The 12738-nt window shown below is 57.5% G+C and overlaps 1 protein-coding gene across 5 annotated transcripts in view; it reads left to right on the forward strand.

Annotated features, from left to right (window-relative positions):
• BCL9L (BCL9 like) overlaps positions 1–12738 on the forward strand; it is a 73663-nt gene that overhangs the window by 35296 nt on the left and 25629 nt on the right. For 3 of the 5 annotated variants that reach the window (XR_015709161.1, XM_087778413.1, XM_087778416.1), the window contains exon 1: positions 797–820. The exons of the other annotated variants lie outside the window; for them this stretch is intronic. Coding sequence is in view for 2 of the 3 variants with exons in the window: in XM_087778413.1 (XP_087634539.1) it covers positions 797–820 (24 nt within the window). In the remaining variant the exon portion in view is untranslated. Of the gene's footprint in view, positions 1–796; positions 821–12738 lie in introns of those variants that run through there. 5 annotated transcript variants of the gene reach the window in all.

Raw genomic sequence — 12738 nt, forward strand, 5'->3', positions numbered from 1 at the left:
AAAGCAAGGGGGGAAACGTAGACTGCTGCACCAGTGCTCCAGTGCCCAAAGTGGGAGGCTGCAGCCAGAGCTCTTGGGCTCTCTTCCTCTTTCTGCTGGGAATCTGCTGTGCATCCGTCCTCAGGCACTTGTCCGGGCTCTGGCTGTCTCAGTGCCCGTCTGTCGTGTATGCCAGGAATAAAGGCAGCTCCTGGGCTGTAGCACGCTGCCTTCACCCAGGCCCCCGTAGCCAGACTCGGCCCCGGTGCGATGGCTGTGCTGGGGTTTGCAGCCACCGCTACTTCCCTGGGAAGAAGGTCTTGCCGTCTTCATGGCAGGGCTTTTTTCTCCTGTGCTCGAGGTCTCTCGACAGTCATCCTAAGGTCTTCCTCTGACCCCCAGCCGGGGTCCTGGGACTCCCACTTCCCATCGCTGAAGTAGTGGTTATTGGAGGGAAAGGCAACGTAAGCTTTCTCGGCAGACTCTGTCGTGTTTGTCCTGTTCAATTACAATGCAGCAGCAGTGGCACCAGCCGCCGCCTTCCTCCCCTCGCTGGGCTGGAGCGCTGCAGGCTCTCGGCAAATGCTGTCTGCGGACATCTGCTGCCTCCTCCCCCACCACCTCCTGGCAAGCAGCAGCAGCTTCCCAGCGAACAGCCTGCTCTTTGCATCACCCCCCGCACGCCTGACCAAAGCTCCCTTCTGCTCTTACAGGCTCCTTCGCAGGACCTTGAAATGGTGGTTTCCCTGGTGCTGGCTTGGCTCCAAGCAGCCTTCCGTCTCACAAGACCGTAGCTGAAAAAAAATCAGGGTGCCTGATGGAGGGGAAAGGCTTATTAAAGGTGATGCTTACCCGGTTCTGGCTCGTGATTCAAACAGGCAGCCCTTTCCTTGGCAGGTCTCCAGCCAGCGCCTGGGGCCTGAGGCAGGCGCGGAGTCTGGGGCAAAAAGCTCAGAGCTGTTTGACTGAAGCAGATGCAGCAAGGTCAGCTGTGAGCTGCAGCCCTGGTGCCAGCACTGGATGCTCTGGTCCGATGTCTGGCTCAGGCCTGTCCTGCGCAGCTGCAGGGGGCAAAGTTCGCTACTCCAGGTATTCATCTGGCCCCTTCGGGGAGAAGGGAGCTCTGTTTCTTTCTGCTGCGGCCGAGCGGTGGGATGATGTGCTCCTTGGGTGCAGAGGGCAGCAGGGCTGTGGCCTTCTGCCTCCTGAGAGTAACCCCCAGGCTCAGTAGCCCTGCCGTTGTGGCAGCAGGAAGCACCCTGCAAAGTGGCTTTTCTGTGGCTTCAGCCTCTTGGCGCTGCTGCATCAGGTTCCTGTCTGTGCGTATGCGTTTGTCACCAGAAAGTGTGGCGGTAGCCTGAGAGGAGATCTTTACCCTGAGCCCAGCCAGTCCCCCAACACAACAGTCGTTGAGGTGCCCTGGCTGCACTGCGTGTGCTTCTAGCCTGGGGGCTTCTCCGGAGGTGAGAGTGGAGGAGCTGGGATGGATTGAGCGGAAGGATTTAATGAAGAGGGTATGGAGGGGGAGCACAGCAAACTCCTTTCTCCTGAAACGGGTAAAGCAGTAGCTGGGAGCATGAAGGCAATGCCGGGCTGTGATCTTGGGGAAAGCCCAGAAGGAGGGCTGAGGTATGTGGATTAGTCAGAAGAGATGGTAGAGGATGAAAGAGGATTCAGCAGCTCTGACTGTAAAGGCAGGTTTGGAAGAAGGAGCTGGAGGGATTGCAGGTGGGACATGAAAACAGGAGCTTGGAAAGATGGAATAAACGAAGCCGGTGGGGAAATTTACTGTTTTGTACCTGGATCAGAAAGATGCGAGCATGATTCTAAGGGATTTAGACAAGAAGGCACAAGTCTGTGTTTGGAGGGAGAGGGATGATCTTCTTCACTGTGACCGTCTTTGTGGTGGAGGGGTGCAGAGGCACAGCCAGATCCCCCCTGCCAGCTTGGAGGAAGTGCAGTGTAACAGAGGAGCATTGCTTGGCATGCGGTTAGTTGACAGTAGGTTCTGGCCCCCCCTGTTTGATTAGTAAGGCTGTGGTCCATGCCCGTGCCAGGCGTTGAAGAAGTGGTAGCGGGAGAGCTGGGTGACTGCCACCGGAGGAGCTGGTGAAATTATCTGAGTGCCTGTGAAGGATGCGGCATAGAGACGGGAGCTGCGGGGCTGGGCTGGGGCCAGGTGCCTGACAGCGAGCAGCAAGGCTGGCGGCTGCACGGCGAGCAGAGCCGAGGCTCTGCGGTGTCACCAGCGAAGGGCCCTGGCGCACCCGTTGGCATGCTTTCGGGTGCCGGTCTGTGGCAACTGGGACCGGTGCTGCTGCACGGAGGGGAAGAGCCTAGAGCAGATCCGGCAGCCAGACCCGAGTCAAGTGCTCGGGTCTCCTGTTCGCCTGGGCAGTAACCGCAGGCCCCTCCTCCTCGGTGCAGCGCTGAGCACGAAGGAGATGAAGCGAGGGAAAGATGGGGCATGCGTCTGAGAGGAAGATGAGAGATGCCGCTGAGAAACAGAACTGAGCTCCCTTCCTCTTTGTGTGCTGGCGGATACTCGGTGGGGTGGGGGCAGCGGGGCTGGGCTGCAGGCCAGAAACGCTCGCACACATCCCTGGGAGAGGAAGCTGAAATGCTGCAGGAAGCCATGCTCTCGCCTGCACAGGTGATCCAGAGCCGCTGCGTCGCAGGGGTGGGACAGCAAAGCCATGCCTCCCCCAGCCAGCCGGACCCTGTCCCGCAGCTTGGGAGGAGGTGGCTAAGGAGATAAGGGAGCCCTGGCAGGCAGCCGTTAAAGCCCCTGCCCAGGGGAATGGGAGCATCACCAGCAGCTGGAGGCAAGACTGGTAGGTCCTGGTGTTTACCCGATGCTGAGGAGAAGCAGAAGGTGCCACGTGGAGGCTGGTCGTTGCCTCCCCCAGGAGATCGGCGGGGCAGAGGGAGAAGTCAGCAGGGCACGACGTTACCCTGGGAAGAAAGCACTGATGAGTGGAGGCAGAGGGGGAGCGCCAGGGCCCAGGAGGTCGCTGGGGAGGGCATCCTTCCCTTGAGAGGAGAAGGGTGCCAGGGTTGGTAGGACTCTGCCAACGGGAGCATTATCTCCCATGAGTGCCCCGGTTAGTGCCCCCAGTCGTGATTTTGTGCCCACAGGCTTCTCGGAGGGCAGTGGTGTGGCAGGGACAGGCATATGGGCTGCAGGGACTGGTGTTGGGCTCAAGGAGACCGGTACCTGGCTCTTCTCCCTTCTACAGTGGTGCTGGGCGTGTTCCTGTGAGCCGCCTTTCCCTCTGTGCCGAGGCTAATGCAGGGCTTTACGGCAGGCACGTGGCTCTCGCGCCGGTGGGCTCTTGTTTTCCCCTGATAGGAGTCTGACTCTGGGACCTGGCCCGCCGGCGGGACCTGGTTGCTGGCGAGCCAGGAAGCAGGCTGAGCTTGCACGCGGGCGGCTGAGTCCAGGCCCCGGGTGACGTCAAGGCATCAGCTGGTGCTACGGGGAGGCGAGCTGCCTCCCCAGCCCAGCCCCGCGCAGGGCGGCCTCTGGGGGAGACCGTCCCCAGCAGGTCCACAGCAGCCATCCTCCCCACCCTCCTCTTCCCGCGCTCCTCGAGGGATGGGGCCAGGAGAGACGGAGGGGAAGAATCGCCCCGTGAAGGGTTAACGGTGCGCTCCAGCCCGCTGCTCTCAGCAGCTTGGGCCGTGCTTGCAGGAGCAGTGTTTAGCAGCTTGCTCCAGTTGGCGTCTTTCCCAGAATGCTTTGGAAAAGCACTGACCTCTGACCCCCAGTACAAACTGAGCCCAGCACGTGGGAGGGAGAAATTACTCCCAGACCTTCAGGCTCCAGGGTTTACAAGCTGCCTGCAATAAAGCAGCCATTTTTTCCGACAGTTACTAAATCTCCCCTTTTAGCTCCGCTGCAAACCTCTACCCGTCACTCCCCTCTCCTGCCCCCAGCCCCGCGTCTTGCTCCTTCTGCTCAAATCAGAAACATCTCCGAAGGTGAGGCCAGCCTGTTCCCCCCGGGCTGAAGGCTGGGGAGAGCTCAAGCCGCTGGTCCGTCAGCGGTGCCCCTCGCCCTGCAGCGGTGGGTCCCATCCGGCTTGGCAGCTGTCCTTGTGTCTGTCTGCCTGCTTCCTGCGTGAACCGGTGCTGGCAGCAGCAGGCTCCCCGGGTGCCTCTCTGCAGCAGTCCCTGGGGGGGGTCCTGCACCTGCTCCCCCTGCCCGTGGGGGTGCACATCTGCACCTCTCTTCTGAGCCTCGGGAGGCTGGCGGGGCGCTGCTGGAGATGATACCTTGTCCGGGGCAGCTGGCAGACCACGTTTCAGTATTGTCTTAGTGTCGGTGCTGGGGACCGGGAGCCAAAGGGCAAAGGTTTTCTTCTCGGCTTTGCTGATGGCTGGGGCAGCTTTGGGCATGGCCTTGGTTTTTCTGTGCCTCCGTCCTGCTATCTTGAAACGGGAATAAGAGCCGCAGGGTTTGCAGTTACCTGTCGTCAGCTCCTTAGGTAACTTATTCTGTCTGTGCTCCCCGCAGTGAGCGAGGGATTAATCTCCAGGGAGGCTGGCCAGTTTCTATGGGAGATCACTGCGTGGGAGGCTCACGAGGCTTCACCAGCTCGTGTTTGTAATGCCTGCTGCAGCTGCAAAGTGCCAAGTACTGCTTATTCACATAGGATTTCATGACCGTCCAGTTGTGTGGAAGTGCCGAGTCGGTGTGGGGCGGTGAGCTCTGCGTGTCTGGTGCCGTGCTGAGCATGCCGGCGTGTTGTGTTGCCGTAAAGGGCGTGGGGAGAGCATGTTCGTGTTTGTACAGCGCTTTGGGAACAGAAAGCCCTCGTTATGAGTGGCTACCGTGCCATGGGCACTGTGGGATCCAGATAAATAAAACGGGACCTGGTATTTCAAAACAACCTCTTCCCCGCTCCTCCCACCTCCTGTGCACATTCCTCCGGCAGAGAGCAGGCGAAGGTGGGGAGCTGCCCGCAGCATGCTGCCCGCAGCATGCAGCCCTAGCCCGCAGCCCGAGAGCGGCTGCAGCGGCTGGCAGCATACCGCACAGCTCTCTGGCCAGCAGACGCAGGACACCTCGGACGCAGCGGGTCGCCCTGGCCTTGGCCGTGCCGCCCGGTGGGTAGACAGCACCTGCCTGGGGACCCAGACCCCTGTCTCTAGCCCTCGAGGTGGCTGGAGGGAACCAGCTCTGGGGACAGCCCTGGAGCCTCAGGCTTTCACTGCACTTCTTTTCAGACCCAGCGTTTTGCCGGGAGCGGTGCTGCGGCGGGAGTCTCGTGCTGCGTGTGGCGCCGGCAGCGGCAGACCTGTGCTGCGCCTTGCTCTGCGCCGAGCCCCTGGGCACAGTGTGGCAGGGAAGCCATTTTCCTGAACGTGTCTTGGGCCAGTCTAGGATCTGCTTGACACGCAACAAAAAAGCACGTTCATCCGAATCCCCTTCTCTCCCCTCTCCGAGAGCTTGGTTTTGTTTTTAAATCTATATGGCAGGCGACCAAACTGGCTGAGTCAGTCAGCTGGCTGGCCACCAGAAGTAAAAATGCGGTTTTGTCCCCTCCCTCGTTCTCCCCCTTCCCCCCCCGGATTTTTTTTCTCCTTCACTTAGCGACAGTTTCATGTATTGACAACAAACCTCTTTCTGCCTCCTTCTCTCTCGGGGCCGGGACAAGTGGAAGCTGGTTTTTATTTTCAGAATCAGTCTAGGGGGAGAAGGTGCAGGATGGCAGCCTGGTTTTGCCTTCTTGCTTCTGCCTGCAGTGATGCTGCCTGGGAGGAGGGGGAGCTGCCCGCTGCACCCAGGCCTGCAGAGGCTGGTGGCAGCGTCCGCTCTCGGAGGGACGGAGAGGTGAAGTGTCTTGCCCAAGGCCACGCAGGCCAGGCCTGGGAGGATGGGAGCTGAGGTGCGAGTCTCCCTCGGCCGCTGGCACCCAGGAGCCGTGCTGGCCGTGGGCTGGCTTTCGGGGGGGTAGGAGGAGGTGAGAGGCGAAGATTTGTTCCTGAGTGTTTACAAATGCTCCTGGCTGCTGTGGCGCAGGTGTGGCTGGTTGAAACGCGCCCTGGAGTCGGCTCTTCCACTGGGAAGATGGGAGCCAACGACCCTCCTGTGTGAACGGCCCGACATCTTGTAGAGGGGTAGCCAGACACTGTGTTGTCGAGGCGGGGACAGGCGTGTTTGGCCTCTCCGCCAGCAGGCTGTGTGGGCAGCTGGCCGGGTTTCAGGTGCCTCGTGCTGCTGGGCTGCGCACGACGCGTGTATCCTGGGACAGGGGCGCGGGCATCTCCTGTGGGCCCTGTGGCGGCAGGGTGGCGCGGGAGCTGTCTGTTTCCACTGCACTGGAAGTCATCGCTGGTAAGCGCTAACGTCGTTCCGCACAGTGGGGGGATTGCACGGCTCTCTCCCTGCCTGCTGCACTAAGCGCGAGGGTGAAACGGGTGCACCGGAGCACTGGGACTCGGATGTGGACATGAAAGGTTTGAGAGCCCCTGTTTGCCGCTGGCAGCGTGCCTGGGCCTCCGCTTTGGTCTGTTAATTCCCAGGAAGCAGCATCCCAGCTTGGGAGCTCAGCTTTCCCCTAGGCTTTCAGGGAAGCCACCAGTTACTGTCCCACCTCGTGCTCCCGCTGCATGTATCCCTGCACCCAGACGTAGCTGGGCTTGGGCAGAAGCAGGGTGCGTGCACAAGGGGTGGTTTTCTGCCCCGTGGCCTGTGGTTTGGCCGTCAGCATCTTTGCTCCCTATGCATCCAACTTCTGTAGCCTGTCTGTGGGCAGCCCTGTGACCCCTTCCCAGGGTGGAGGGGGGATGGCGCAGGGGGTGAGGCAGGTGCGATCGGAGTACTGCCAACTTGGCTCGTCGCTTGTGGCAAGTCCGCGTTCCAGTCTGAACTGCGCAACAGGTCGTGGGATCTCGCTGTGTGTCCCAGCTCCCAGGGGGTCACTGGGCGCCCCAGTGTGCGGCACCTCGCAGGAGCAAAACTTCTTGAGCAAAGAAAGGAGGCTCCTCAAGGTGAGAGGAGTTTTCAGATGCAAATCGGCCAGTTGGTTTCGGAGACAGATTTTCTTAATTTGTATGTTGATTTTTGCTATTTCAAATGCATAAATCGCAGCAAATGCTCCAGCCTGACTCTGGCTTCTGTGTACTTCAGCAAGAGGGCTGCATGAGAGCAAGCAGCCGGTTGGCTGCTGTGAGCCATGCAGCTATCTGAGGATACCCGCACTGGTCTGAACTAGTTTGCTGCTTCCTCCGTCATATATCACCGCTCAATTGTGAGACAGACTTCCCAGGCAGCAAAGGCAGGGAAGGGGAGAAATTGATTTACTGTTTTTTATTTTAGCAGGAAAGGATGTGATGGGCTAAGAAATGTAAAATGCAAAATAAATCCTCCAGAATATTTTGCTCTGTTGAAATGAAGGGAACTTAAAGGTGCACAAGGAGGCTTGAGAATGCAGTGGGGAAAGGTGTCTGTGAGCTCCTGGTAAGGCTGAACCCCTTTGCCACGTGTCACATGGGGAACGCAGAGGTGAGGGGAACGATAGCTATCTTAGTCCCTAAAAGATGTCTCTTTGCACATGTAGTTGTGCCCCCACCTCTTCTCCGATGGTCGGAGGCCCTGCCTATGCTATACAGCTGGAGGCAGCTATGAAAACGCTGCAGTGTGCATGCGTCTGCGGTTCATGCAGGAACTGTGATAGCAGGACAGAAGCGGTGAGGAAAAGTGAGAAGTGCTGCTGGGATCTGGTGTTTGCTGGCAGAGATTTCTGGGGCTGGAAGGAGGGGAGGGCAGTGGATGCTACACGTTTGCTGGGTGCTAAGGGAAGGAGCTTTGAGGTCGGGAGGTAGCTGCTGGGGATGCCTCTCCTGCATTCTTGTGCGCCTAGTCCTCAGCATCTCCTCGCTTCTCTTCCCCATCTCTCAAGAGCTTGTGCCCGTAGGGTTGAGGAGGTGTGGGAAGAGGAGAGCTCTGTAGCAATACCCGAGTACACCCGAGAACACCCGAGCGTGTCTCTGGTGGAATTACTGCGCCTGATGTAGCCACGCTTTTTCCTTAAACTTATTTGCGGTCATTCACTCCGCGAGTGTCCGGGACAGAAGAAGAGTAGGAATGGTTTGGAAGGGAATATGGTAACTCAGAGTGACCTGTAGGTTGCTGGCACCCGTGGCCGGGTGCTGAAGTGGAGACTGTTATTTTCCACCAAATGTGGAGCCCGCTGGGGGCCTGAGCTGGTGCAGGAGCTATTTGTGTGCAGTGCTTTTGGAAGTTGTCTGTGCTAGTGGGTACCTACTTGATCCTGGTACTTACCTGTTTGCTTTTGCTGGAGAGAAGGAAACGAGACTTGTCAGTTCCACCTTGGCCTGGTCAGTGTCGTTCTCGGGCCCTTGCCTGGTTGGATTGCAAACCTGTGGGGACCTTGAAATCCTGTTGCTCTTTCTGAAAGAAGGGGGAGAAATCCTAAAACGGATCTGCTGTTTAAATCCTTTCCACCTCATGATCTGAAACCTCTGGCAAACTGCCTGGCCTTCAGCCCCCCATTTACACCCGAGCTGTGCTGTACTCCTCAAAATGCCAGTGCTGCCTTACGGCTGTTTGTGGTGTTCCTCCACCCAACAAGGTGGTTTTTAATGTTGGGGGAGCGGAGGAGGGAAGCATCCCTGAGGGACTGCTTAACTTCCACACCTGCTTACATTCTGCTTCCCGGGCAGGTGACCGGCGTTCGGCACAGTCTGTTTCTAACCTCATCACCAAGAAAGATGCTTGTAACAAGGTCTGACCCATGGGCAAACTTTTAAACAAACACAAACTCCTGCATCGAATCAATACCCGGATCAATGGGGTTTTTTTCCCTCTGTCAGAAATAGAGTATAGCTGTGTTGACTCAGTCTGCTGAAGCTGTTTCCCAGCACATCTCCCCGTCAAAGGCTGAAAGGAAGAGCTGGAATTTCAAGCTCTTTCCATTTACATGGTCACCCGAGTCTAAGTGTACCTGCAGTTTAGGCTTCTTGGAGCGTCTTGCTTATAGTTCTTGGAGCTAGCTGGCTATCTCGAGCACATCAGAGGGGTGAAAGAGACTGGGACGCTTGGCAAACCCTGAGCAAAATTGCTGGTATGTACTTTCTGCCCTCTGCCCTTCCTCCCTGTCAGGTTCCCTTTTGAATGCACTCTGGGAAAAGCCAAATGACACTCCAGCAGTGCAGCACTCTGGTATGGCAGCCTTGGTCCCTTCCACCAGCCCACGTGTGCAGGTATGGTCGTGAGAGAGCCCCCCGCAGTGTTTCTCACCAGTGGGGTGGGGGTGTGTGTGTGTGTGTGTGTGTGTGTGTGTTGGTCGAGGAGGGTTCGCTCTGCATGTGCCGCGTTGTGGCAGGCATTCCCCACCACATTGCCGTGGGGGTTAGCGACTGGCAGAAATGGCATGCCCTGAGACAGCCCCATCCCGTACCGCAGCCAGGCACTTTTGTGTTTGAGGCTTTGTCTAGAGTTTTACTCAGTCTGGACGGGAAAATCAGTCTTGTGGAACTAGTTAGAGATGAAAACCTAGCAGCTGTCTGATCCTCGGGCTGTCGTCACTGCACGGAGGATGGACACCGGTTGTCCCCTCCCTGTGGCTGTGCGTGCACATTGCCCTGCGATGTGGTGTCAGCAGGGCCAGCAGCCAGGGCTGAGCTTCTCTGCGATGGTCCCTGCTGCATAACGGGTGTTCGAGTATGAGCTGTGCTGGGCACAGAGCAGGTGGGCAGCACTGTGCCCTGAGGATGCTCAGGAGGACGGTCTGCTCCTGGACAATATGTGGGAGCTGACAGCTCGTTTCCCATTTTGCCTTGTGAGCTTGAAGATGATCGTTGTCTCCTGGATTTGCCCGCATGGAGCGAGGCTAATGGGCTTGGCAGTCGGAAGGGTGAACGTACCAATGTCTTTGATATTTGGAAAGAACTATGAGAGACTTGGAGCCCACCCTGCTCCAAGAAAAAGCTGTCGTGTCTGCAGTAGAAGCCTTGCCCCGGCTCTCTCTGTGGAGTGCTTGAGGAAATCCTGCAAGCCCCAGCTGGATGTGAGCAGGGTGGCGTGTCTCCGGCCTCACGCAGATCAGGCTTTACTTGCTTTCGCAGCGAGGTTCTGGTGCCTGGAGGTGGAGTTGCCGAATTTGCTGAGCCAGGCGTTGAACAAGAGAACCGGCGTCCTCCCTTCCCTGCTGTGCTGTAGCGTAGGCTCGCTGTCTGGGTTGCAGTGCCAGGGCCTGGGGACAGCGGGACCTCACAGGACAACCTGGTTCATGCTGAGGCCACGCAGGGCTGGGCTGCAGCGGGAGAGGTGCCTGGCCCTGTCCCACAGCGCTGCCATGCCGCCGGGGAAGAGGGCACGGCAGAACTGCCGTCGCATCCACTGGTGGAGAGGCTTCCACATTCTCTCACGCCCACGCGCTGGTACGAATGCGCACACGCGTACGGATGCAGGTTTGTACCAGCGTGAACATGCTCGTGCGGATTCGCATGGAGCTGCGGTTAGGCAGGCACACCCACGCCAACATGGATGCAAATAGACCCATGCTGGTGCGGGCCTGCTCGCCATCACAGAGGCAGACGTGTTTGTATTTGCACAGCTCCAGGCTTGTGCCGGCACAGGCGCACGCATACATGCTCCTGCGCTCGCAGACACAGGCGACAGAGCTAAGCCACAGCGCTGGTCTATTTTTGGGAGCGCTCCTAAGAATTGTGAGCGTGTTTCAGATGTTAGAGTCTTAGATGGGGGAAAGCTAGAACAGATGGCTGGAGGGTTCAGAGCAGCAGCCCTGCTGAGAACAGATATTTATAGGCAGATTTAACCCTTGTGTGGTCTCTGGAGCCACGTTTAAAGGAACAGCATCTGAAGTGAATGTTGTAGAGCTGAGCGGTGACCTCTGAGGGTGTGCTGTCCTATCTGGTTTCTGTGAGCCGATTATCAGTGTAGTCTGGAAATCCCATCGATGCTCTACCTCTTTCTCGAGCGCAGGGACGCAGCTTTCCCTAGACCATAGAGCCTGGAAACTGGGCCGGTCGTGCTTATTACTTGCTGTCCGAGCTGGGGCAGCGGGTACTGAGGCTGCCCTGTGCTTGCGTGACCAGCAAAACAAGGACAAAGATTGTTTTGTCCCTCTTGCCCTGATTTCTTTTTTTCTTTTCTTTTCCTTCTTTTTTTTTTTTTTTTTTTTTTTTTTGTTCTTTTTGCCAGAGGTTACCCAGATTCTTCCTTTTCCTTGTTGGAAGGAGAGATTGTGTTTTCTTTCAGGCATGCTGTCTTGTGAAGATACACAGATTAAACCCTGCCCCGTCAGATGTTTTTACCTGTCCTCGTCTTGGGCCCTCTTGCTTGAGTATTTAGGGAAGAGCAAAATCCATCTGCGGGCTGCGCTGGTTTGTTGAACAGAGCTGGCTGCAAAGTGGGGGAGCACAGCACATTTACGTTGACAGATCTGTTTGTAGCCCTTTCTTTGAGGGCAGCCAGCCTCCTGTTTGGGACCTGAAGTAGCATTGTCTTTAACTTGTATAGCGTGTCTTGAAGTGGGCTTGGTGGAAACTGAGTAACAGCAGCAGGAGAGAGCGATCTGGGGGCAAGGAAGAAAGCGATGCCCTCAGGTGGGAAATGTAAAGAAATGACAGAATAGTTATCTGGGAGTTGCAGGGGAGAAGGCTCTGGCTCTGAAAGCATGAACCAGGGTGCAGACCTGGGAAGCTGGCTGCTTGTCAGCCCGGTTCTGGGAAAATTAGGGAGCAGCAGCACTCCTGAGCTAGTGCAGGACACGGGGAGACTGTAGAAAAAAGAAACGGAGATGGGGACTGCTGGTAGAGCTGGTGCTGCCAGGTCAGAGAATTGTGCTGGCCTGTATTTGTGCTCCTGAAAATGGGAAGATTGAGTCTAGTTGTGAGATGGGGGAAGAAGCTGCAGTGTCGAGTGGAAAAGGACACATCTCCCACGCAGATAGGCAGTCAGTCCTGTGGGGTTCGAGCTGCAGTGGTTGTGCACAGCAGCACGCACAGCGTGCACCTGAACTGCACCTTCCCCCTGTCGGGACTTGGACTAATCCAGATGTTTGGAGCTGCACTCTGCAGCATCGCCTGCAGGCTTGTGCCCAGCCTGAGGGGTCCCAGGGAGGCAGTGCCGAGCCGTATGGGGCTGTTTTCGGCTTCTCTTTGCACTGCTACGCTCCTGTGGACCAGCCGGAGCCGCTTCTGGTGTTGGAGGCGGCATGCAGCGGCTGTAAATCGGGCTGTTAGTCCAGAGTCAGGTTCCCGGCCAAGGGTTTCACGCAGATGCTCAGTGCACGCTTCAGTGAGCCAAGTTCGTGGCTGTGTACCCTGGTCCCATGCCCAAGGGGGCATGAGGCTCTGCTGGAAAGTCTGGGAGCGTGACAGAGTGCCGGCCTTGCCTCGGCGTAGGACTTCCCAGCGGTGTGTCCCTGCTGCTGCGTCAGGGATCAGCTCTGTGTCTTGGGGGTGTGAATTCGGAGCGTCCCGAGTTCTCTTTGCACTGCCGTGCTGGGGCCAGGAGATGCAAATCTGTAGGAGAGTGGGAGTATGTTGGAGCTGCTTGCTCCCTTGCTTATTCATCCCAGTTTCAGACTGCGGAGGCTCAGAAAGCAGTCACTGTCGTACCCCCCTGGTACGCGGCTGTGTTCTCACTGCTCACGTGTGTGTCAAGTTGAGGAGTTGTCAGGTCACCCAGAAGCTCTTGGTCCCAGGTCAGCGCTTGCACCCACCATTGAAATGTGACTTTGGGGTGGGAATAACCTGGTT

Source organism: Nipponia nippon, unplaced genomic scaffold, assembly GCF_047370975.1.
Source record: "Nipponia nippon isolate SJK-2023a ecotype South Korea unplaced genomic scaffold, ASM4737097v1 scaffold_43, whole genome shotgun sequence".
Lineage (NCBI taxonomy): Eukaryota > Metazoa > Chordata > Aves > Pelecaniformes > Threskiornithidae > Nipponia > Nipponia nippon.